General features: G+C 49.0%; 1 protein-coding gene across 1 annotated transcript in view; it reads right to left on the bottom strand.

Annotated features, from left to right (window-relative positions):
* The window catches only part of GALNT14 (polypeptide N-acetylgalactosaminyltransferase 14), a 97105-nt gene that overhangs the window by 62336 nt on the left and 11540 nt on the right, over positions 1-23229 (bottom strand). Inside the window, exon 2 of the mRNA XM_063152612.1 lies at positions 741-910. Within this exon, the coding sequence (XP_063008682.1) occupies positions 741-910 (170 nt within the window). The remainder of the gene's footprint in view (positions 1-740; positions 911-23229) is intronic.

Below are 23229 nucleotides of genomic sequence, written 5' to 3'. Positions count from 1 at the left end.
ACCCCATCCCAAGAGCACCTGAAACCACATCCCTGGAGGGGAACGGGACTAGGCCCCTGTGAAAAATGCATGTATTTTATGATTAGCTTTTTACAAATATTAAAATGAAATATAATAGTGTTGTGTTAGAAAGTAATGCTGCATTAATTCTCTTAAGTAGTGTGTTAAATATAGTTTTAGGTTATAAAAAATGTTAAAATAGAAACTATGCTATGTAGGATACTTTTTTCAAAGAAAGGACTCACAGTGAGATAGCAGCCATAGGACACCTGAATCTTTCAGAGAAAAAGAAATTTAGAGCCCTCTTATCAGAAGAAACCAACTTCTTCCCGCTTCGAAGGTGCTGTTAGGATTCAGAGGGAGAAGTTGATGATGACCAGACAGAATCCTGTGTTTGAATGGAATTTATGCATCATGTATGAGGTGTATGAATATGCAACAAGCTGTTGCTTTTAAGGGTTAATCCTTTGTTAACAGGTGTCCTTTTTCAGGCTCGTGCTGCCCAGAAAAAGGTACCCGGACGTCCATAGCTCTTGGTATTTATTGTCTCATATTGTCCTAATTCAATTTGTCCAAATTATTATCACTCTAATTGTACTACTATTTTTTATAACCATTTCATTACCACTAAACTTTTAAAATTTTGAAAACAAGTGATCCGCGTTTTTCACGGCCCCCGTGCCACGAATGTGATCTTATCCAATAACTGAAGTTAGGCGAGGAAGAGGAGGAGGCAGCACCTGTGGTGGCGGGTGTCGCGGACAGCGCGGTCACTGGGGATCCTCTCGCTCTCGCGCTGGTTGAAGGCATGCAGCCGGTACGGGTCCTCGCCGCCCTTCCACCTCCGGGCGCTCAGGTACCTCCGCTCTTCAAACTGATCCCACAGGTCGTCCCAGTCCGCCTCCGGCTCCTGCGCGCACAAAGGCAGCCCCGTTAGACACAGCAGAGACCGGAGCGCGCCTGACCCCGCTCCAGAGCTCCTCCCAAGCCCCACCAGAGCTCCACCATCCCCACAACTCGGGCAAGTGCTGCAAGAGCAGCCAGCGAGGAGTTCTGTTATAGCAGCCTCTTCCAGCCAGGTCTCATAAGCTCTCTGAGGTCTACAACACACCCAAGATGGCTCAGCTACCTTTGGAGGCATAAAAATCAGCAGGATGGCTTCTGCTGCAGTGTTGCAAACAAAAAGGCAAAATAACAAACACAGAAAAACCCAGCCAGGTGCTAGAGGTTCTTGCTCCTGGTAAAGCACCTTACAAAAAGCGATTAGTTTCTTTGGTCACTTCTTTTTCTAGTAAATTGCCCCAAAGGTGGGACTTTTTGGCTTCTGTCCAACTACCTATCCTTAAGTTTGAGGTGAAGTCCCCCAGGCCTATGAGATGGCTTTTTCACCTAATCGAGAAAAGAAACTTCTGGGCTTCTTTCCTTTTTGAGGGGATAAAGGATAGTCTTATCACTCTGTCAACAAGAGGCACACTCCTACAGAGTCCTATAAGGTCTCCAGGGTTTATTTTTTGTCCTTACTTTCTGAAACAATATGTCAAAGAGAGCCTGTTAATTTGAATTAAAAGGACTAATCTGAATCCAAATTCAGGTCTCTGGTGGACGCCCCTCTCAAGCTGCACAAACATTTTGTAAAGGTTTTAATGTCTCTCTAGGCAAAAAACAAAGTTATTTTACAACACATGACCCATTGCCCCCATAACCTTTCAGGTAGGAAAGGAGTAATCCCACATTTCCACAGCCACATCCTAGCCCCAGCTCCAGCAACAGGACCCTGGAAGAAGAGGGGTATCATGCTCCCAGCCCAATTTCAGTCCATCTTTGCCACCACACGTCTCCCACCAAGGACTTCAGCCCTACTGCAGGGAGAAGAGAGGGAAGCACATCCCCCCCCTGCTCCAGAAGGATGGAAGAGCTGCATTTCAGGGTTACCCAGCAGCTTCAACAACCTTGGGGGCTTTAAAAATTTCTTGGTGGCTCACTGCTGTTGGGGTTGAAGCATCCCTGAGCAGCAGAAGCTGTTGGGGGTTTAAGCATCCTTTGGCAGTGTCTGAGGCAGGCAGCACAAAACAGCGCCGATAAGATCTCATCGCTACAGCAGCACAACCTCTTTGATCTCAGCCTACCTGTAACACTGAGAGATGCAAACATTTACACACATCTCAGCCCTAAAGAAAATTGTGATCTTATCCAATAATTGATCTTTTCTTCTGCTTTTCTTTTTTTTTCCCCCCTCCTCAGTTCACACCATCTCAAAGCCGGTTTTGCCTGCTAATAGCGCAAAATGAAGCTTTTGAAAAGGGCGATTTTTATCCCATAATTGATTTTACTCGCATCTGGCAGAGCATTTTTTGTAGTCACAGGAAAGGGAGGAGGGAGCTTTGGCTCCTGCAAGTAAACCACCACAGGAGCAAGTCAGGCACCTCCAGCCTGATACCCCACATCATCCTGTGTTATTGCAACATGAGCACTCCCAAAGAGCCAACAAATTCCAGGGATGCAGGGGTTTCCAGATACAGGGTTGTATTCATCCTCCCCATGTGTGACCCCAGGACCTCTTCCAGCACCTTCCCCAGTGTGAGGAGATCAGAAGAAACCCCTGAGTCACCAGCCATACTGAGAGGAAGTTATTCAGGACTGGAATAAAGTTACTCAAGGCTGGGAGAAAGTTACAAAACCAGTAAGGTCCCTGCAGGAGTTTTACGAGGAGGATGCACATAACCCAGCCGCGGACTTTCAGAAGGGCTGACGTGCACAGGGTGATAAATGCTGTTTATGTTGGGTTTTTTCTCAGGCATCTTGCAAAACATGATTTAGCACGGCAGTAAAAGATCAGGGAAGAGTGAGGCGATTGCAGGGCGCAGCCAGCGACAGCCTGATGTTTATAAGATTTCACGATGACCCCAGGAGGGCCTGGCGCTGCTGAAACAGCCACCGGAGCTGCAGTCCCTAAATTTTAATGCTGTGAAGAAAAATAAAAGTTGGTTTTATCAAACTTAATAAGAAGAGAAATGGCTTTCAAAAGTGGCCACACAGCACTTAAGGCTGTAAGGTGCGTGTGTGTGCTGTTTTGGTTTTTGTGATGTCAGTTATACCCAATAGGCTTGGATCAGATAGGAGGGTAGAGCTGGGCAGGAATCTGACTGATGGCTCAGGTGGGAGGGCTGGCGGATTCCCTGAAATCAAGAAAACTGGAGCTTCTGCACCTGCTACAAGTGCAGCAATGCTCTGGTCTGGCAGCAGAAGCAGGGTTTGGCACGTGGCACGGTCCTCCAGGGTCTGGGATGGCATTTTCCATCTAACTCCACTCATGTGCTGTTACCAGGGGTGGGGTCCCAGCAGGAAATGGACAAATACCAGTACCATACTCCACAGTATTCACCTCTCATCCTGCTCAGGATATACCTTGCATTCCAGGGCTGCATTCCTCATTCACTCTGCAGTGACTAATACTCCTGTGCAATCTCCACCTGAAAGACACCAGCCCACCTTGATTCACCCAGGTTCTTCTTTTTGAGCTGAGGAAAGCTATCTGTGGGATGGATAATAAATATTGTGTAATTAAATACACACCTGAGATCTACAGTAACTAGATGCCAGAGATTAAACACTTATTTCAATCCCTATCTGGCCACAAATCAAGACCAGAGATTGGGGTCACTTTTTCAGCCAGAGGTAGATACTGGGGGGGCTGGTCATTTGCTTTTGATCTGCATCACCTGCCTAAATCTTCTGGGTGTTCTTTCCATCCCAAGCCTCCCTAAAAGGGTAACTGAAATTGGAGCAGAATGCTCAGCTCAGACACAGGTGCACACTGACCTCTGCAAAACACAGCTGCTCAAAGCAGGAGAGGAAAGCATGAAAAGCTCCCAGCTCTGCAAGCAGCAGGAGGCAGGAGACCTCACCAACCTGCACACAGGGACTCATCTGTTTCTCACCTGCACCTGATCTGAGACAGGGAATGAGAGTTAAAGCACCAGGAGAAATCCCCTTTGCTCACCCAGGGACAGCACATTGGTTACAGGTTACCAGATAAGGTCTTCATTATAATATTTCCACAATGTATAATCACCTCTTCCTCATACCAGAATTCTGTCTTGGGAGTTATTTAACTGATGTGCTGAAATCTAAATTTAATTTATTATGATCTAACTCACTTTAGAGGCCAAATTACCCTGCACTAGAAAAGGATCAAGTCAATATTCCACTTGCCTTTCTATTTATCTTCCACAGGGCTCATCTCTCTGAGTTTCCTATTCATTTTCTCTCACGTACTAGTAATAAATTTTCATTTTTTTTTTTCTTGGAATTAGGTAATTTCTCTTTCAACACTGCAGTTTAATGACTGGTATTAATTATAGGAAACACAGTCAACGCTTAAGAGAGTTCGAGAGACTCAATGAGCAGAAGGAAAGAGAAGAAAAATACATCCAAGGAGGGGCTGTCTGCTCTTGGCAAACAAGTGTTGCCTCTTCCAACACCACACTGGGGACTCCCCCAGGGGGGCTCAAGGACAGGGACACCCACAAAAAGACACTGACAAAATTATTGTGGAGAGAAGCTTCTATCTCACATCAGCACCCAGCCAAGAGCAGGGGTCACCAAGAGCTTTGTCTGCCATTTCAGTAAAGCACCCCCCAAAAAATGACCCACTAAAGGCACCTCCTCCAAAACCACCCATCACCCTCGTTGGCTTAGGGCACACAGCCCAGAGCAGGCACAGAGGCAGCTTTTCACTGTAACTGTACATTAAAGATTAAAAGCCTCTCACTGCAAAGATGTAATTCGTCATCTGCCTCTTAAATCACAGCTCAGAAACAAAACAAAACAAAAAAAAAAACCAAAGAAACAAAGAAGGGAAAAAATAATATTTAAGGAAAAAAAAAAAAAAAAACAAGTGGTGCTGCAGGGGGAAAATGGGTCATTAGCAGTAAAACTACAATTTCCTGGCAACTGCTAATGCCTTGTTTATGTGGATTTCTGCGAATATGACATTTTAACGGCATAATAATTGTGTGATTACAGTACAGCAGGGATTGCTGGAGCGGGAAGGAGGAACAAGCAGCGGCGGCTGCTGCTGTGGGGCTGTGGTGTCTCCTGTCAGGGCACAGGAGGCCAGGCCAGGCTGGCCACTGTCAGGGAAAGGGCAGCTGTGACAGCACTCTGGGCACCCAGCACTGCAAGGGCATGTCAGGTGAAAAGCCTCCCCAGAGGAGCCAGCAGGGACAGGGACGGGCAGGTCACACCGGGCCCCAGGGCCAGCCTCCAGCTGCCCAGCAAGACAAGGAGTGAGCAGTGCGAGCCAAAGGGAGACTCTGACTCACTTTCTTCTTTTGTGGCACTGTTTTAACATAGAGAACTTAAGCCTTTGCTAAAATAAAAGCTGTTTTCCTTTTGGGGCTGCTGAGTTCTGCCTTCAGACCAGAGTGAATCAGACCAGTGCCATGAGCATGGTTATTGCAAATGCAGGGGCACCGATGATGGGAGAGAATGATGCACCTGACTCCATCCTATCAGAAAGCTAATTTATTATCTTCTTTTACTGTATTATATTAAAGAATACTACACCATACTAAATAATACAGAAAAGATACTTACTGACTGCTAAAAAGATAATAATGAAAAGTCATGACTCTTGCCAGAGTCCCGACACAGCTTGGTCCCAGTTGGCCAAAGAGTCAAAACAACTCACACCAGAATCCAATTAAACAATCACCTGTGGGTAAACAATCTCCAAACACATTCCACATGAGCACAACACAGGAGAAGCAAATGAGATAAGAATTGCTTTTCTTTTCTCTTTTCCTCTCTCTGCCTTTCAGCTTCCCAGGAGAAAAACCCTGTGTAGGCATTTTTTCAGAGAATGCGAATGCCACACATGGCATTTCAGGAGGCAGCAAACCCAAGCCAGCCCAGGGGGATGGCAGAGCTGACAGGGTTTTCCAGGGAACCCATCTGGCCACAAAAAGGGTTTTGCTTGTGCAGGTGTAAAGATGACCCCAAAGGAATCTGGTAGCAGCCAAATGTGCCTCTGCCTCCATTCCTCTCAAACCCAGCTTTCCCTGGAAAATCTCATCCCTACAAAATACCTGAATGAGCACTTGCCACTGAGCCCATTCCCTGGGACTCAGGCATTAAAAAAACAGGAGGTGGGGGGGGAAATTGAAAATTACATCAGCCTATCACAAGGTCCAATAAGCAGGTGAAAGCTCTGGAAACTCAGATGCCATGCAGCACTCTGCTGCTGCCCAGTCACTCCTCTGCCAGCGAGGACATCCTTGTGCTCAGCAGGCTCGGGGGCACTGGAGGCAGAGGGCAATCTTTCAGCAGGAACTGCAACCAGGCATTATACAAATGAGATTTAGGAGTCTCACTGCAGCGCAGGGGCCCTGCAAACAGGAGGTTCAATTATAGAGCTGCTGCTGGCCCAGGCGCTAATGCCATCTGAAAGGATTATAGTACTTCAAACAGGATAGGGCTCATCCCTCCTCGTCCCCCGGTGCCAGCACGTGCACTTAAGAGGGTCAGCAGCATCAGAGGGAAAAGAAGTGGGACAGTGTCAGACTGCCTTTGTCCTCATCCTCGAATAACCCAGATGGAGCACTGAGGTACAAGATCCTTCAGTCAAGTTTTGGTGTACTTTTCTCAACCCCAGAGCCCAGTGCCTCGGCTTAGCCCTGGGTGAGCAGGGCTGTGCATCCCAATGGCCTCAGCCCCAGGATACAAGGGGGAGACAGGCAGCACCACAGCCAGCCTCTGTCCCATCCAAAGAGGAGGTGGTGGTGCCAAAAGCAGGCTCTGGGTCTTTGGTAAACAGGCTTTGTACTCATCCTGCATCACATCCTCAGTGCATCAGGTACCCTTCAACACCAAATTCACAGCAACCCTGGAAGTCACCTCTCTCCTCTTACCCTCCTTCCTCAAACTGCACAATCCCTGAGCACTTAAATACAAACTTAAGTGACTCCAGGCATTTGTAGGAACAAAGACAAACCCCTGTTTACATGCTTGAAGCTAAGTACTTGCTTAAGTGTTTCACTGGCTCAGTGGCCCTGCTTTGTGCTGACACAAACCACACACTGGGAATGGAGGCAGCTCCGATCTGCCCTAATTACTTTTCTGACCCATGGATATTTTAGCTCCAGTTCATTTATTTGAGGGCTGTGAAACTCCTCTTCCTCCTGCACTGGTCCCTGGGCACAACATGATGAGCACCTTGGTGGCAGCTCCTCTGTGACCCCATGGGGACACACAGCAGATCCAGGATCCCACCCTGCTCCAAGGAGGACTAGCACCTCCCCCTGCTTGGAAGTGTTTTTTTTGTCTCTCAAGGAAAAGCTTCTGATCTGAGTCTGTTCTGACCCCACTTTGGAGGAAGTAAGAACAAAACAAAAGAAAAATCAAATAAAATATTAATACAGATACCTAATTAAAGCAAAGCACTTCTCCAGCAAAGCTTGCCCTCCAGCTGGGGTCCCTGGAGAAGCTTTGAACATTCACCATCAAGCTTCTCATTGCCACTGACCCTTTCCTGCTCATGCACATCCACAGGCATTCTGCTCCATCTTCAAAGGATGGAGCATCTCCATCTCCTCCTCCTCTGCTGGCTCAGCAGGGAGCACAAGTCCTTGAGGACCCTTCAGTGTCCCACTTTCTCACCTGGCCCTGAGGCCAAGACCACACTGTCCCCACTGTCCCCATCTTTTCTGCCCTTGCTGCTCACACCTCCTGTGTGGGCAGAGCCTGGTGATGCACACGCACATTTACACAACCAAGGCACCTGCTACATCAGGCAACAGGAGTGACAAAGGCTGGAAAGGGGCCAAGGAAGATGTGACCTTCAAGAACTGGAAGAAGACTTGACCCTCACAAAGTACAGCTGCAACTTCAGCCTGGATGGAAACGTCCCCCCCAAGGCCTTGGAGAAGGCTCTTTGGCATCTTCCTCCTGTCATCCCTACACTCAGACATCAGCTCAGGTGGTTGGCCACTGGGTCAGTGCAAGGAGCTGATGCAGGGCTAAGGAATCTGGGCCACCATTAAGGCAATCACAGATAGAACCAGCAATTTGTTTATCTTCTTGCCTGTATCTGTGGCAAAAACTACACATGGTCTGAAACACCCTCCAGAGGCTTAAATCTGTTGGAGTCTCCAGCCAAATATAACAGCATGAAAAGCCACTGGAGAATTACTGATGCTTCTTCCAGTAAGGGCACGGAAGCTTTAATTTTAAAATGGATGGCCAGGGCAGGCACCAAAATGGGGAATTTATTTGCAAATCAGGAGCAGGGGACTCCGAGCTGCACAGAGGGAAAGATGACAGATTCATTGCTTTGATGAAAAGCCAAATTTTGTTTCAAGGGCTTCCCTTAGGAGAAAACAAGTCAGCTCGGACCACACTTATCAGCAAGCAACTGCTGCACTGGCAGTGGTGCCAGGTTAAAATATATCCATATCTCCCACAGGCAGCCAGAGCCAGAGCTCCATACATGGACAATGCTCCTACCTGCTGGCTGTAGCACCAGGCCATCATGTCCCTACAGAGGGACAAAGCATGCCAGCAGCCAGCATCACACACCCCAGAGAGACCCCAGGAATTCCCACGGTGGCCCTCACCATCTCCAGCATAGTGAAGAGCCTCATTCCACTCCGTGACAATGGAAAGGAATACAGCACCCAGGCCACTGACCTCTAAAAACAACATCCAGCAACAAAATTCCTTGCATTTCCACCTAGAAAGATGCTCCTTCATCTTGGATCCCCAAAATCAGGTGTGTTCATAACAGTCTCACTACATAAAGAACACAGATCTTAACTCTTTAGAATTACAAATTAGCCCATAAGATAGCCTGACACATGGAGACAAATCCTGTGTAATTAAAAAGGAAAGGAAGCCGATTATATCCTCCTGGAGAATATTGCTGCCTGCTTCTGTTTTATTTATACGTTCGAGTGTATAATGAGCTGAATATTTAGGAGGTCAGCACAAACCAAGCTGCTGACTGGACAAAAGAGAAGACCCAGCTCTGTCTGTACTGAGAGTCAAGCAGAAGGATGGAGAGGATTTTTGGTCATTTCCTCCCACGTCTGCCCACAGTTCTCCTGGGATGCTGCAGGGCTTCTCAGTTCAGCTGCTTGTGCTTGGGCTGCATCAGTCTCCCCAAGTTTCTATCTGAAAATGGTCTTTGGGTTTTCCCACAGCCCCAAGAAAAGGATGAGCAATGCCAGTCCAAGTCCACTGGCACCCGTGAACGCCTCTATAGGGGTTTACAAATGGTAATTCTGGATGGCAAACCAGACAAAATGCATTTCAAGAGCCTCTGCTTTCACCGAGATTTTCATTTTTTAAGATTTCAGGTTTTAAAAACCCAAAACAAGTGGAAAAGTTGAGAATCAATTCCCAAACCAAGTTCCCTGAGCTGATGGGAGCAGCCCCCCCCAGTACTCCCAGTGCCACTCCCATCAGCAGTGGGATGCCCACAGCACCCTTGGCCCCTCTCATTGTTCTCCACCTGCTAATTTCCAAAAATGCCTTTGCCCCCTGCCAAAGGGGATCCCCTCAGCAAGCCTCTCTGGGCTCACCAGGGTGCCAGGAGATGCCAAAGAGCATCTTTGGGGCCATTGTGCCACACCAGCCACGTTCAGCACATTTCCAGCATCACCAGAGGTCAAATATACTGAGAAGAGCCCAGAGCAATGATGGGTAAATAAAGTAGCAAAAGGGAGTTCCTACATGGACAGACAGTGTTTTGTTTTCCTCCTGTGCCTTTCAGGACAGACATGAGCTGCTTCCCAGCCATGAAGGTCGAACCAGCCTTCCCAGGCTTCAGCAGGAGCAGCAGATGATTTAGTACTTAGGAGCCCATAGCTCTACTCAGTCTCCAGCTGAGCTCTGCTCCTCCTCCTGCAGAACAGCCAAAACTCCCACCAAACCACAGAGCTGGAGCACCTCAGAGGTCAGGGAAGGTCTCCCCTTCCCCATGGAGCTGTGGCTCCCACGTGCCAGAGGACAGCCTGGGACAGGGCACATCAGGGCAAAGGAAAGGGAAAAGGGAACAGGGAGGGGAGAATAAAGGAGCCAGCCAGGCAGATCCCTGCTCTGAATGTCCTGCTCTGAACCCAGCCCTTTAAAAATCAGGAGGTTAATCCCAAGCACTCCTCCCAAGAAGGAAGGGATCGTGCTGTTAATATAGTCAGCATCCTCGACCCAACATGGCCTTTTCACAGCAGCAAAGCCAGGGGTAATCCATCTGGTAATTGCTTCCATGAGGATCTTTACACAGCTTTAGAAACTAATGCTAGTATCCTTCCCTGAGCAGCCACCCTCCCAAGGCAGGCAGCAACAGGAGTGATGGTAACAGCAGCATGCGAATGTGAAGTGTCTCCAAGGGAGGGAAAGGTTATAAAAAACCACATGTATCATAAAAATAGGTATAAACAAAAATACAATAATTGCAAACACACAGGATAGTTGCATGCATGGCTTTAGCTGCCTTTAAGAAGCCACCAGCTTCACCTTTCCCCCTCCCTCTGACAGCTAACTGCTTTGGGGAGCAGAGATGTACCAAGACAGCACCAAGGCACAACCTGCTCCAAGGAAGGAGCTCAGCAAGGACAAGAAATGCTGTCAGACCAAACTCTCCCTTTCTGCACTTGATTTCTGGTTGTGGAAAAGCCCTGGGCTCCCTGCAGCCACGCCTCAGCTTCCCTGCTCCTACAGTTCAGTCACAGGGCTCCCACTGGGCAGGAGCATGGCCTGTGCTGAGCAGCTCCAGTACAGTACCAGAGCTTCTTCTCCCTTTTCCCACCTCTCACCTCTAGCAGAGTGGGAAGAGCAGAGGAAAACCCTTGCTGGTGACTAACCCAAATGCCCTGAGCCCTTGCAGAGAGCCTTCCTGCCCTCTGTGCAGTGATGTGCTGCAGCCCAGCCCAAACCATACCAAGCAGCTATGGTGGCAGCAGTGCAGAAATTCCTGGACAAAGCAAGACTTCCCCAACACATTTAAAAGCATCATTGGGAGACATGAGAGCTGCCCTAACACACATGATGCAGGAGGATGCAGGGGCAGCAGAGGCTGTGGGGTGCTGGGCTGTGGGGCAAACTCTCAGGGCTCAGCTGGAGCTCAGGACCTGCCCCCGTGCCCACCTGTCAGACACCATGCCCCTGTCAAAAAGCACTGGTGACCCATGTCCTCATCCCAACACACACGTTTTGCAGAGGAAGGTGTTTCTGTAGCCCAGAGCTGGTCCTCAACACACAGGTGCAGGGAGATGAAGCTCAGGTCACAGCAACGATGCTCCAGGGTGTGTGTACTCCTCAGATGTACCAGCCCATCCTCCCCCCAACTCCCCTCAAGGAGAAACTAGATATAAAACATTTGTGACAGCAAGGACGGATCTAAACCTTTGATCCTCAGGTACCTGCTGCTGGAGTGTCTGCAAGATCCTCGGCCTGGGTGCACCATGACTGACAGCACCGGAGATACAGCAGCATAATTTAGAGCACATGTGTCAGCCCAGCCTTCCTCTATCTCAGCTTAGTAATACAAATAAAAAAAAAAAACAGCACTGGCTAGTGAGAAATGCACCCTAGGAAGGAATGGGATGGCAAGTCTGAAAATAATCCAGCCTGCTGGGGAAGGACTGTGAGTCCTGGCCAGCCGTGAGCACAGGCACTGCGGGAGCCCCGAGTGCTGTGCCTGGGATTGATGCAGGCTTGGCTGGGGATGGGCAAAAACAGAAGCAGGACATGGCTGGTGTGGCCTGGCCAAGGTGATCTCCAGGCTCTGGCCATCCTCCAGCAGCACAGCCCTGCTGCGAGCATGGGAAAACCCTGAGCAGAGCCACGTCTGGGCACGGCAGCCGCAGCACGGGCATCACAAAAACCAAACCCATGCTAAGCCTAAAAACCAAACCCATGCTAAGCCTAAAAACCAAACCCATGCTAAGTCTCCTGATGCAGCAAACTCAAAACATCCAAGAGCATGTGATCTGGAGGGAAACCAGGAACCAGCATTGAGCTTTGCTGTTATTATCATAAAAAAACCCCAATCTGCATTTGGCACTGATTCTCTCCCTCACATACAAACACACGTTTCACTGTAATAAGGAAAAGAGCATTTTTGAAGTCCTCAGTCACGAAAACACAGTATGGAAGTCTTGGTGAGCATCTCCTGCTTGGGCTTGGACCAGTCCCCTTGTCTGATACAGGAAGAGATTTCCTCCACCCAGGCAGTGTGGCTCATGGCATACACACATTAAACTCCACAATTCCACACACTGTGGGGGCAGCAAGCCCTGCCACATATCTCAGTGTCTCAAACCTCATCCCCTTCCATGCAGACACCAGGGCAGTCCTGTAGATGACATTCCGTCACAAGATGCATGTGGGCAAGCAGAGCAATCACACTACAAGCCAGCAGCAAAGCTCAAATGCAGGCAGAAATAAGCTGCCCTCAATCTCTTGGGTTTTCATGCTTTGGCAGTGGCAATGGTCATGGGCACAGTTCAGCTTCTTGCAGCACAGCTGGGTGGCAAGACAACACATGTCCCACTTAGTGGCCCAGGCAGCACAGAGTGGTCACCACACAAGGCTTGCCCACCCAACCACCACAAACAAGCTGACAGGCACCACCTCCAGGACCTCTGAAGCCAAAGAATCACATCTGGAACAGCCTCATGCTATCTTCCATGGGGAGCATCTCATGCTGGGGGGACACATCAGCTCCACCAGCAGCTGGGCACTATCTGCTGAAGGCAAAGCTCCCTGCTCTCAGAAAGCCGTGAGAAGGGAGGGAAGTCCCCTGTGTGACACAAGCAGAGGCTGGACTCACATTTAGGCAGTCCCATCACCCATCTGGGCCACATCCCAGCCCACATGCCTTTGATCCCTCTTGCTCCAGCAGCACCACGCTGCCCTTGCCTGCAGAGCTGCATTAAGGATTAGGTGGGATCAGACACGGGATAATACAAATCAGGTCGTGTTTGCTGCTGGCAGGAGCTGCAAGGAAATGAGGAGCCAGTCTTTCCAGCCAGAGGGAAACAAGATGCTGGCAAACTCTGGCCAGGCAGGCAAGGAAAGGAGGGATATGGCTGAGACCTGGCTAATGCATGCAGGTTTAGATATATAGTGCCTGATGGAAGGGAATCTCCTTGCTGAGGAGCCATGCCTCCTTAGCTGACCTTCCTGGTGGAAACCAGGGCAGCAGAGATTGCAAAGGAGGTACATGCTGCTGGAGGGAAGGGTCTCACACCACTCCTGCTGGGCCTGTGTAACCAGAGATGGAACACAACCTTCTGTTGTCTGGATGGTCCTGGAAGCACAAGGCAAATCCCAAGTTGGTGATGTTGCTTCTCTTAGGCATCCACTGGGCTTGTTTTTTCTCACAGACCTTTTTCCATCCTTACCCTCTCCCACACACTCCAGCAGCTCTTCTCCTCCAGCTCCAGGCCTGTCTCTATCTCCCCTCACTACCCCAGCCCTTGGCACCAGTCAGTCTTCAAACGTAAGGGAGAAGATGCCTGGGGGTAAACTGAGGCTTTGAGAGGCATGCTGGAGCAAGCAAAAGCCACACCACCTCAGGGAAGAGCAGAAACCATGTGGGATAGAGAAGATGTGCCAAGCAGCAGACATGCTACTCCATGATCTTGCCCAAAAACACAGCAGCCAGTGCAGAGGTCCTATCAGCTGTGCATAAGGCATCTCAACCAGCACTACAAAAAAACCCTACCTGACTGCTTTTATACTTGATTTACTGTTGTAAAAGCACCTCCAGAGCACAAAGCTCCAGCTGAGAGCTTTCATAATCTTTATACCCTCGCTAGAGCCCGAAGAAGAAAAACCTTATGAGATGTGAAGAGCTCTAGACACAGCACCACAGGCTCCCAGCTCTGAGCTGGATGACCTGCCCTGGCTCATGCACAGCCCTGGGAAGGGAAGGGAAGCAAAGGCAAGGCAGGGGCACAGAGCCCCAGCAGCAATGCCTGCCACTGCCCCAGCCAGCCTGCACACAGATGGTGACAGCACTGGTCCCTGTGCAGCCAGCAGCATATGCTGCTGCTGCTGCCCACATCAAGGCAGATGCCTGGAGAGATGCACCAGAAATAACTGGTTACACAAGCCAAGACTTTTCATCTATGCAGTCAAAAAGAGTTTTAATCCCAAACTACTGGGTACAGCTCAGCATCTGAATTCATCCCCCCTCCACCCATTTTTTTTTTTTTTTTTTTTTGCTGCAAAAGGAACAATATCTCAAGGGCAACAAAATGGACCTAAAAATGTGCTGAGACAAAAGAAGGCCAGTGGGATGTACTGGTGGCTGCAGACAGCCAGGCTGGTGAACATCTGTATGGCAGAGAGTTTCTGCTCCTGCTCTGCCAGCAACCTTTATGTCTGCTTTAACACGGGGCAATAATGCTCACTTAAGAGTTTCATGCTGAATTAATCATTGCAAAGTGCTCTGTGGTTCAGCCAGGAGAGATAGGAAGGCAGTGCTAAGCACAATCATAGCTGTACTCAGCAAGACTAATGGTCTGTGCTGTGCTCTGGCCCTGGGAAGCTCTGCTTTAGCTCCTGAGCAGGATGCACAGCAGCCCCAGCAGGGATGCAGCCTCCTCCTCCCTGTCCTAGATAGGCACACAAACATCTGCCCAGCTGCCTGCACTGGCAGGGGCCCAGCTGGATCCACCCAGCTCTAAAACTGCTGAGCTGAGGAAGGTGGTGCTCAGAGGAGCAGGGCAAAAAGAGGATCTCATTTAACTCTTGTCCAGACCTTTTCCCCGTGCATCTTGTCCAGCCACTGCTGGACCCAGCCAGACTTCCAGCACCTAGAAAATCCAGTTGTAGGGGGTTCCACAAGCAGCTTGTGTCCCAGCACACTGAACCTGCCCCTGCCAGCTTTCTTTGACAATCCCAATTTCACCCAGGAAGAGATGGGAGCTATTTCCTATCCACCATTTGTCTGCCATTAATGACTTTACAGACCTCCAGCACAACTCCTGTCCTCCATCCCAGACTGAGCATCCTGAGGCTACTTCTTGCAGAGAAGCCATCACCTTGTGTCCCCCCCTGCACCATTTCCAGCTCTCCAAGATGGCAGGGAGCAAAAGCAGGCAGGATTTGCTGTTAATTCACATGGCAGCACCCTGTTTGTCCTCACAAGTTACCCAGGAAAGGCTGCTCAACAATCCCATCCTCCACCTCCCCACTCAAATGGGACTACAAAAAGAAAAACAGCAAAAGCCTCCTCACTCTAAAATACCAATCCAGGCTGCTAAAAGGCACCAGGATCCTGGTAGAGCAGGACAAGATGGTTTTCCCCTCCACAGGGCATTTGGCAGGGGCTGTGCTATTTCACATGTCACAGCTGAGCTCCAGCAGGCTCACTGTGGCTTATCCCTCACTCCTGCCCAGCTCCAGCAATGCCAAACAGGAATGGGCAGCCAGCACTGCTGGAGCAGGGCTCAGCTGCCAGCACCAGGCTAAGCCCACCAGCCTTTTATTTCCCAAGTGGTGAAGATGAGGAATAAAATTAAAATTCTTCGTTGTGTTTAGATTTAACATTTTATCTGCGCTGGAAGCAGCAGGGGAAATGTGGGAAATGTGGAGCAGGTAACCACTCCATGGCAGAAGCAGCCAGAAGAGACACTAGGGCATCTAGGGCAAGTTCTGAGAAGCTCATTTTAAAATGTTCCCTCCGCCAACACAGATAAATATTTGAGGAAAAAAAAAAAAAAAAAGCCATGAAAATTCAGTTGACTCATGAAGAGCAAGCACGTTAAATATAGAAAATAAATTAAATAATTAAAGGGCAAAAGAAACGGGATTTTAGCCCTGCTTTGAGCATAATTTTCATTACAGCCTTGCCCAGGGAGCTGCTTTTCACCATCAGGCTGGGTGAAACAAAGTGAGCTTTTTGCCATGCTTCTAGGCCACATTCCCAGGCTTCCCACTGAGGAAGGGAAGCACTGAGCAGTGACCTGAGTGCAGGGTGTCCTGCTCTGTGCCCCCAGACCTCCCCATCCTTTCTCCATGTCCTGATGGGACAGCTGAAGTGTGGAACAGTGACTGCTTGGCCCACAGAGAACCTGAAATTCCCCATGGGATGTAAACCCACTGGGAATATGCCAAAAGCTGTTAGCCCACATGCTGGGCTATCCCAGAGCTGCAGGTGTATGTGGCAGCTCTTTGGGTTCGGTCCAATTCAAGCATAAAAGAATAAAATTAAATTAAATTTTTAAAATCCAGCTCCAGCTAGTCTCAGAAGCCTTGGGACAGGATGAAATTTAGGCTACAGATGTTACAGCCAAATCCTATTATTGCCAGGAACTCAGCCCTGCAATTTAAAGGTGCCCAGGCACAAACCCACACCAAACACGGCTCCCAGCATCTGCTGCACTCAGAAATTACACATCTCAAAAAGGGCAAGCTTTTGCATCACTTGTGAAGCATCTGCAGCACTTTTGGGAGCTCAGAGCTGAGCTGGCTCCCCACAAGCCTCAGCAGCCCCAGGGCAGAGCAGCTGAGCTCTGCTGGGGAAGCCCAAGGCTGCCCAGGGAGGAAAGAGCCTTTTCCAACCCTAGAAACCATTTCCCAGCACTGAGGCAGGAAAACTCTCCTGGCAAGGCTGTGCTGGCAGGGACATGCCATGGGCAGGGGCACAGCAGGGATTTGGGGCACCAGTGTCCATCCTGACAGCTCTCTACTTCCACAGCCTGCAAGATACAAACCAAGGATGTGAGCAGCAGCCTAACAGCCAGGGAGAGGATGAGCTCAGGGTCAGGCTCTTTTATTAACATCCTTCTCTTTTTTCTGACCCTCAAAAAGGTCCTTTTCTCTTTCTGAAGTGACATCCTCTGAGTCTCCACTGCAGCAGCAGCAGCAGCACAGGGGTGACCTGGTCAGCCCACAGAGGTAAAACAGGAGAAACAACTCCAAAACACATTTTTGTGCTGTGATCAGATGGCTGAGAACCAGCAGCATCAACTCCCTAAATAGCACATGGCATCTGAGGCTACACCACTGATCTTGGCAACAACCCCTTCCCTCTCAGCTGCAGAAAACCTATATTTAGGAAAATACACATATGGGTATGTACATGTATGACTTTCACATTACTTTGCCTTTTCCAAGCAGTCCAGTAAGGCATCACAGATTTGCTTTGCCCAAGCAGGAGACTGGCATGGCCATGGCTAAGCAATGTCCCCCACTTGCTGTGCCACACTCAAAGTGTCAGCCTCTTGCTTTTCCTGCCTTGCTTCAATGTGTGTGGCTCACTTTTGGTTTTAATTGCAAAGTCCCCACGTTCTGCAAACTAAATGCAGCTGGAATTGAAATCAAAGAGGAAAACCACCCACCAACAAAAATCAAAGCATCACACCGCCAAAAATAAAGTGGGATGCACAAAGCAGAGAGCTTACAGAGGGAGGGGGGAAATGGAAATTACACTAATAGCACGTTTTCATTTGTAATAATCTGAGAGCTGGGTAATGACACTGGAAGGTGAGATACCCTTGGCCCAGAGAGAGGTGGCTGTTTATGAAACCATCTGGCTGTCAGCAGCTCAAACACCACGTGAAGGAAGAGTGCAAAATGGGCAGGTAGAGCTGGGCTGTCAGCAGCCCTCTGGGTTGGGAGAGGATGTTCTGTCCTCTACCTGACAGACGGGGAGGAAAACAAAAATCTAGAAATTGTCTGCATTTTGGGGCAGAGTAGTAGTCTGTGGTTTATGGGGTTGGGGGTCTTTTTCATTGTACCTAACTTGTTTATTTAAGAGGAGCATTATCAATCATTCTTTTCTCAAAAGCAGCACCACGAACAGCTACAGGAGAGTATTTATTCCTTTGTTTTTAAGAAAGCATTGCACAAAACTGATCAGATCTATTTAATGGGCTGCTGAACAAGCGTAATGCCAGCCTCTAACCTTATTGTGGCTCCTAATGATTTTACAAAACAAAGAGCTGGAAGAGATCGACTTGGCATTCCTGGCCTCTGCCATTACATTCTGCTCAGACACAAGCAGCATAACTGAACAGCAACAGGTGGGATGATATTTAATGCCCACCTCTATATCCTGACATTGTCTGGTTTGAAATAGAGTCCTCATGCCATTTACTGGCAGTGAAACTAATAGGATTCTGTAAAAATCAATCCATAAATGCACAGACACTGAAATGAATGGTTCCCTCTCTGTTCCATTTATGGGAGGGCTCTTTTATGGATATCTATATGCCAGCATCAAAATTGCAGGAACAACTTTCTAAGTCTTCATTAAATTCAAGGGGACATTGATAGAGAAGATTGCTTTAAAAGAAACTGCTATTTCCCATGGCAGCTCATTATTACCCACAAACCCAAAAAAGCTACACTGGCTTGTGAGAGCTGTCCCAGCTGCCCCACATTCCTGCTGGGCACACTGGAGCTGCAGGAGGAAAACTGAGATCAGGGTTAGGATGGGACACAAGCCCACCCTGCCCAGCACAGGTTTCCAGAGAGGAGAAATAAATTCCTAAACTAAACAATGCTTCCTGATAACATATTTGATGGAAGTGCATGAAACAGAGATATGTGTTTCTTCCTTGCACTACCCACCACGTTAAATGGCAGGGTGTTGGTTTTTGGGATTTAGGGGTTGTTTTTTTCTAGAGGAAGCCCAAAAACAGCATGACCCGTTTGTCACTCCTGAAGATATCAGTTTATCAGAACAGTCTGCAAACTGAGAGATTACTTATATTTCTGCCTCTACATATTTCCTGAAAACCTCACAGTAATTCCTGTCCCAGAAGCCAACTGGGAATGCTGAGCAAACCTCTGCACAGCTCTGCATTCCCTTCTCATCCCTCCCAGGAGTGCAGGCTCTGGGCTTTGCCTTAGGTCCCACTTTGTGGTCCCCAGCCCCACTGCTGCAGGCAGGGATGCTTCCACACGTGCCCTCCTGATTCATCACCACTTGGAAAAAATGACTGGGATAAAACAGCTCTGCCAGCTCTAAGGGCTGAAAAAAGCTGGGCAGAGAAGAGCCAGCTCAAGCACAGCCCACAAAGACCACTGATCCAGTCCCTCCTGATCCATAAGCTTTCTAGCTAATGGAGGAGGAGATGGGACCCCATGGACTGGCTTCACCACTGCTGGCCAGGATCACTGACACCCCTGGTTATACACTGGAATTGTCTCAGGGAAAAGCCAAAAGCCAGAAAGCCATTAGCACATCACCAGATCCTCTACCAGGGATAACTTTCCATGGGGCTTACAACTATGTCAAACATAAATTGGGATAAAGGGAAAAATGTACATCCAAGCCCTTTGTACTTCTGCAACAATCCATCTTGTTTCTGTCAACTTAACATCTGCAGAAAGATGTAGCTCTGCTGGAGGAAAAATAGCTCCTAAGTGCTCCTGGTCCTGACAGATCCCGAGGCACACAGCAGAAGTTCCCCACATCCTCCTGGCCAACAGCCAGGCTCACAGAATTGGATTTCATCTTACTCTCTTTCACCTCCTCCTTCAGCCACTTCAGAGGCTTTTCTTCAGCTCTCCTTCCTCGTATTTCACTTCCAAGGGCACAAGACTACAATAGCCCTGTTTTTTTCTCCACACCCAGCCTCAGAAAAGGAATCATTCCTGACCCATCCAACCAGGCACCTTGTGTCCAACAGAGAGCAGGAAGGTGCAGACCTCTCCGCACTGACAGCTGCACACAGCTCCCCTAGGAGTGATGCTTTGCCCCATTTTTCTGCCCTCAGGATACCATCCTGAGTCATGAGACACTTTTTCCCCCCCATCTATTTTTCCTCTTACAAAAGCTGTGGCTGAAGGCAACAAACCCTCCTGCTGCCAGCCATCAAGTGCTTCAAGCCACAAAAGCCTGGCAGCAGTGAGGTCCACAAGACAATTACTCTCATCTCCCTGCAACTAACTTCCCATCACCCACCTTAATTTTTTCCAACCCAGGATCTCTCCAAATGAGACAACCAAAACTCAGCAGCCTCCCCAAGGCAGGGGCACGTTCCTGAACGACCAACTGGTGTTACAATTTCATCAGTGCTACTAAAGCCTCAATTTCCCCTTCAATTTCTGCTTTCCCTCCATCCAGACTGACAATTCTCCGATGATTTTCGCTGAATTCAGTTCATTTTTAGTTAATTTGGCTAAGATTTTGCTAAAGTTAGCTAAGTAGCTAATTTTACAGAGCGTCTGCCACTAAATCATCCCGTGCCTCAAAGTCCCTCTCTATAAAAAGAGACTCATTATCACTGATTTGTCTCTAAATGACGGAGACTTTAAATCACTGCCACACAACATCTGGTTTGTGGCCCACAGGGAGCTGCCAGGCTCTGTTCAGCTGGATAACAACCCACAGGTGGAGACGCCACTGACTCAGCTCCAAACCTCCTTCTACATCCCCAAAACTCAGGGAGACAGAGCACAGCCAGCTCAAAGACCTAGAAACTGCTGAAATCAGTAGAAGGCTTAAGCCTTGGGGGCTTTCAGCCTTTCAACAGCAGCAAAGTGCTTTAAAACTCAAAAAAAAAAAAAAAAAAAAAAAAAAAGAAACCCAGCTAAGGCAGAAAGCAAATGAAGGGTTGCAACCTTAAGAGCTGCAGAGACATTCAAACAATAGTATCTCAAACCTTCCCTGCAGCTGTAGCCAGCAGGACTATAAATTGGCCCCTGATTTAGCTCCATTTGGTGCCCTCTATCCAGCCCACACGGCAGATACCAGTTTCCATCCTTATCTCCACAATCCATTAGCTGCTGTCAGCAAGTGTGGGGGCAAGCTGGGGTGCCAGCACAGCCCTGCACGCACGGGAACCCCCTTTTCTTCCCCCAGCAGGTCCTCTTGCAGCACCTCCAGACACTGCTGTGCTGAGAGGCCTTGGCCGTGGTAGATTTTCATCTCATAGCCCATCCATTGTTGAGTATGCTGTTTTCTTCCCAATTTTTCCTTCTGTTTCCCCCTCCTTTTTTTTTTCCTCTTCTCCCCCTTGGTTCATTACATCCATCATTTATATCCACAGCACCAGCCAGCTGATTTACTGCCTCGATCAATGCAGCTCCAGCATGAAAAAGAGACACAGCAAGCTCAGCATGCAACGGGGACCCAGCTGTGGGAACCTGGAAGGACAAGAGGGAGGGACAGAGAACAAAATCACCCCAAAAGCAAAAGCCCCAGCAGCACAACTTGCTGTACAGAGAGGGAGTGCACAAAGTCTGCAAGGACAGGGCAGTGCCAGGGGAGATCCTGCCAGACACTCCTGGAACACAGGAGCTTTGAGGCTGAACACTCTACGAGCAGAAGAGACTTGGGCAAGAATTATAATTTTTTTTTTGCCCCTAACCAGGCAGCAGAGAAACATACTCCATCAGGATCGACTTGGAGCACTTCTGCTAAGCACCTCGTTTGCTCTCCCTCTCCTAATGAACAGCGTGACAAGCTCAGAAATCAATGGAGGCCCTGAGCGCAGCTCCTGCCGGCGCCCAGCCAGGCGTCCCCGGCCCTGCTCTCCCTAACTCGAACCGACGGCAGCGATTGCCCGACAGCTCTGCTAATGGCCGCCCTGTCAGGGCTCCTCACACACACCCTGCAGGGCAGGCCAGGCAAACACGGCGTTTGTGGAGGTGCCAGCCTCCTCTCCAGCAATAGGTGTGCACAAAAGGGGGGATGCTGCAGTGCCACCGGGAGCCGGCCTTGGGGAAGTCCCCAGCACTTCCCTGCAGCTGAGGGTGCTTGGCTTGGTACTTCTCTCCCAAACAACCACTGAAGTTTCTAGGCTCCTGGCCCCATAAGGAAAATCCAAGTCTTCTTATGGCTGGATGGACACTGCACTTTTTGGGCCAAGTAGGAAGTGTGGGGACTCCTCCAAGACAAGGCAGCTGCTGGAGATACCTGTGGCTGAGCAGGAGGGCACACCAGGGACTGTGAACAGAGCCCTGGGGGACAGAGAGGGCTGCAGAGCAGACCAACAAGCAGAACAGGGTGCCAAGAATCTGCTTTTGGCTCTTTTCCCTCAAATACCTGGCATACTGAAGATGGTCTGAGGCAGCTGAGGCTGCACGAGGGAAACGGCTTTGTTGTTTTAAGTAGTGCAAGAATTCTATTATCATTATAAAGCAAGGATTTCATATTGCCAGAGTTTCATACCTCCTCGATGTTTCTCGTAGGCATTCCCTCTAAGCACTGACTGTTCCTGGTGCTTGCAGCAGCCATCTGACTTCTCTGACTCCAGTTCCCACCAATCCACTCTTTTATGCCACTAGTTCTTATTGGCTACAGGTGTTGCCTGTTATCTTCCAGCCTGTTCCTAATCTTCAGTAATAGGCTCCAGCTGCAACTCATTGGGGAATAAGATTACATTCTACATTCCCTTCATTTACCCATACTGTGTCCCCCTACACGGCTTTGCTGGAGTAATAGCTACATCCCAGTGCCAGACATGGAAACATAGGAGCTGTGGCAGTGGCTCAGGCATGATGGGGTACAAACACTCCCCAAACCCAACAGCAAGCAGGAGCAGCTCCCCACCCAGAAGAGGTTAGGATGCAACACGGCTCTCTCACAAAAAACAGCCCCTAGCTTCAGTTCCAAAAGCCTCCCCACACCACAATCACAGCACCCCCTGCTCTGCTGCACCCCAAGTACATACCAGTGTATACACACAAATATGTATTACTGAGTTTGCTGCTTCTGCCATCTATGCCTGAAGAGAGGATGAGGAGAAGATGTATGCAAAGCACTGCTGCATCAAGCATGGGCTGCCCTGAGCCCTCCAGCTCCTTCCCCTCACAGTTCCCGTGCCCTGTTCTCTTAACCTCTCTGCAAGGGGCTCATTTCCCATCTTGTTTCACAGCTCCAAACTGTTCTGCTGTGCTTTATTTGCTTAAAAAAATGTTGTTAAGAGACAGCAAAAAAAAATAAAAGAAGTGGACAAACAGGAGGGATTTAACTCTGCCTTTACATCTCCTGGCTGGAGGGGCTTCACACACTACTCACTGTGGCATTGGTGATTTAATCATCAATGCAACACTACTGCAAACAGCAGCAGACAGCAGAGCTGGCAGGAGTAATGCTCCCTCCAGCAGCGTGAATATTAAGGGCGTTTAACAGCCCTTGTAATCACACTGTGGCTCCTTGCAAGAACACAGCCAGGCAGCACAAGGGAAGGCACTGAACCGTGCTGCTGGGTTATCAAACTTCCCCGTGCTCCTCACGGGACTGAAATCAGCCCTGCTCAC

This window comes from Melospiza melodia, chromosome 3 (genome assembly GCF_035770615.1).
Source record: "Melospiza melodia melodia isolate bMelMel2 chromosome 3, bMelMel2.pri, whole genome shotgun sequence".
In the NCBI taxonomy this organism is placed as follows: domain Eukaryota; kingdom Metazoa; phylum Chordata; class Aves; order Passeriformes; family Passerellidae; genus Melospiza; species Melospiza melodia.
Note: the sequence above shows the minus strand (reverse complement) of the source record. Positions and strands in the feature narration are given on the sequence as shown.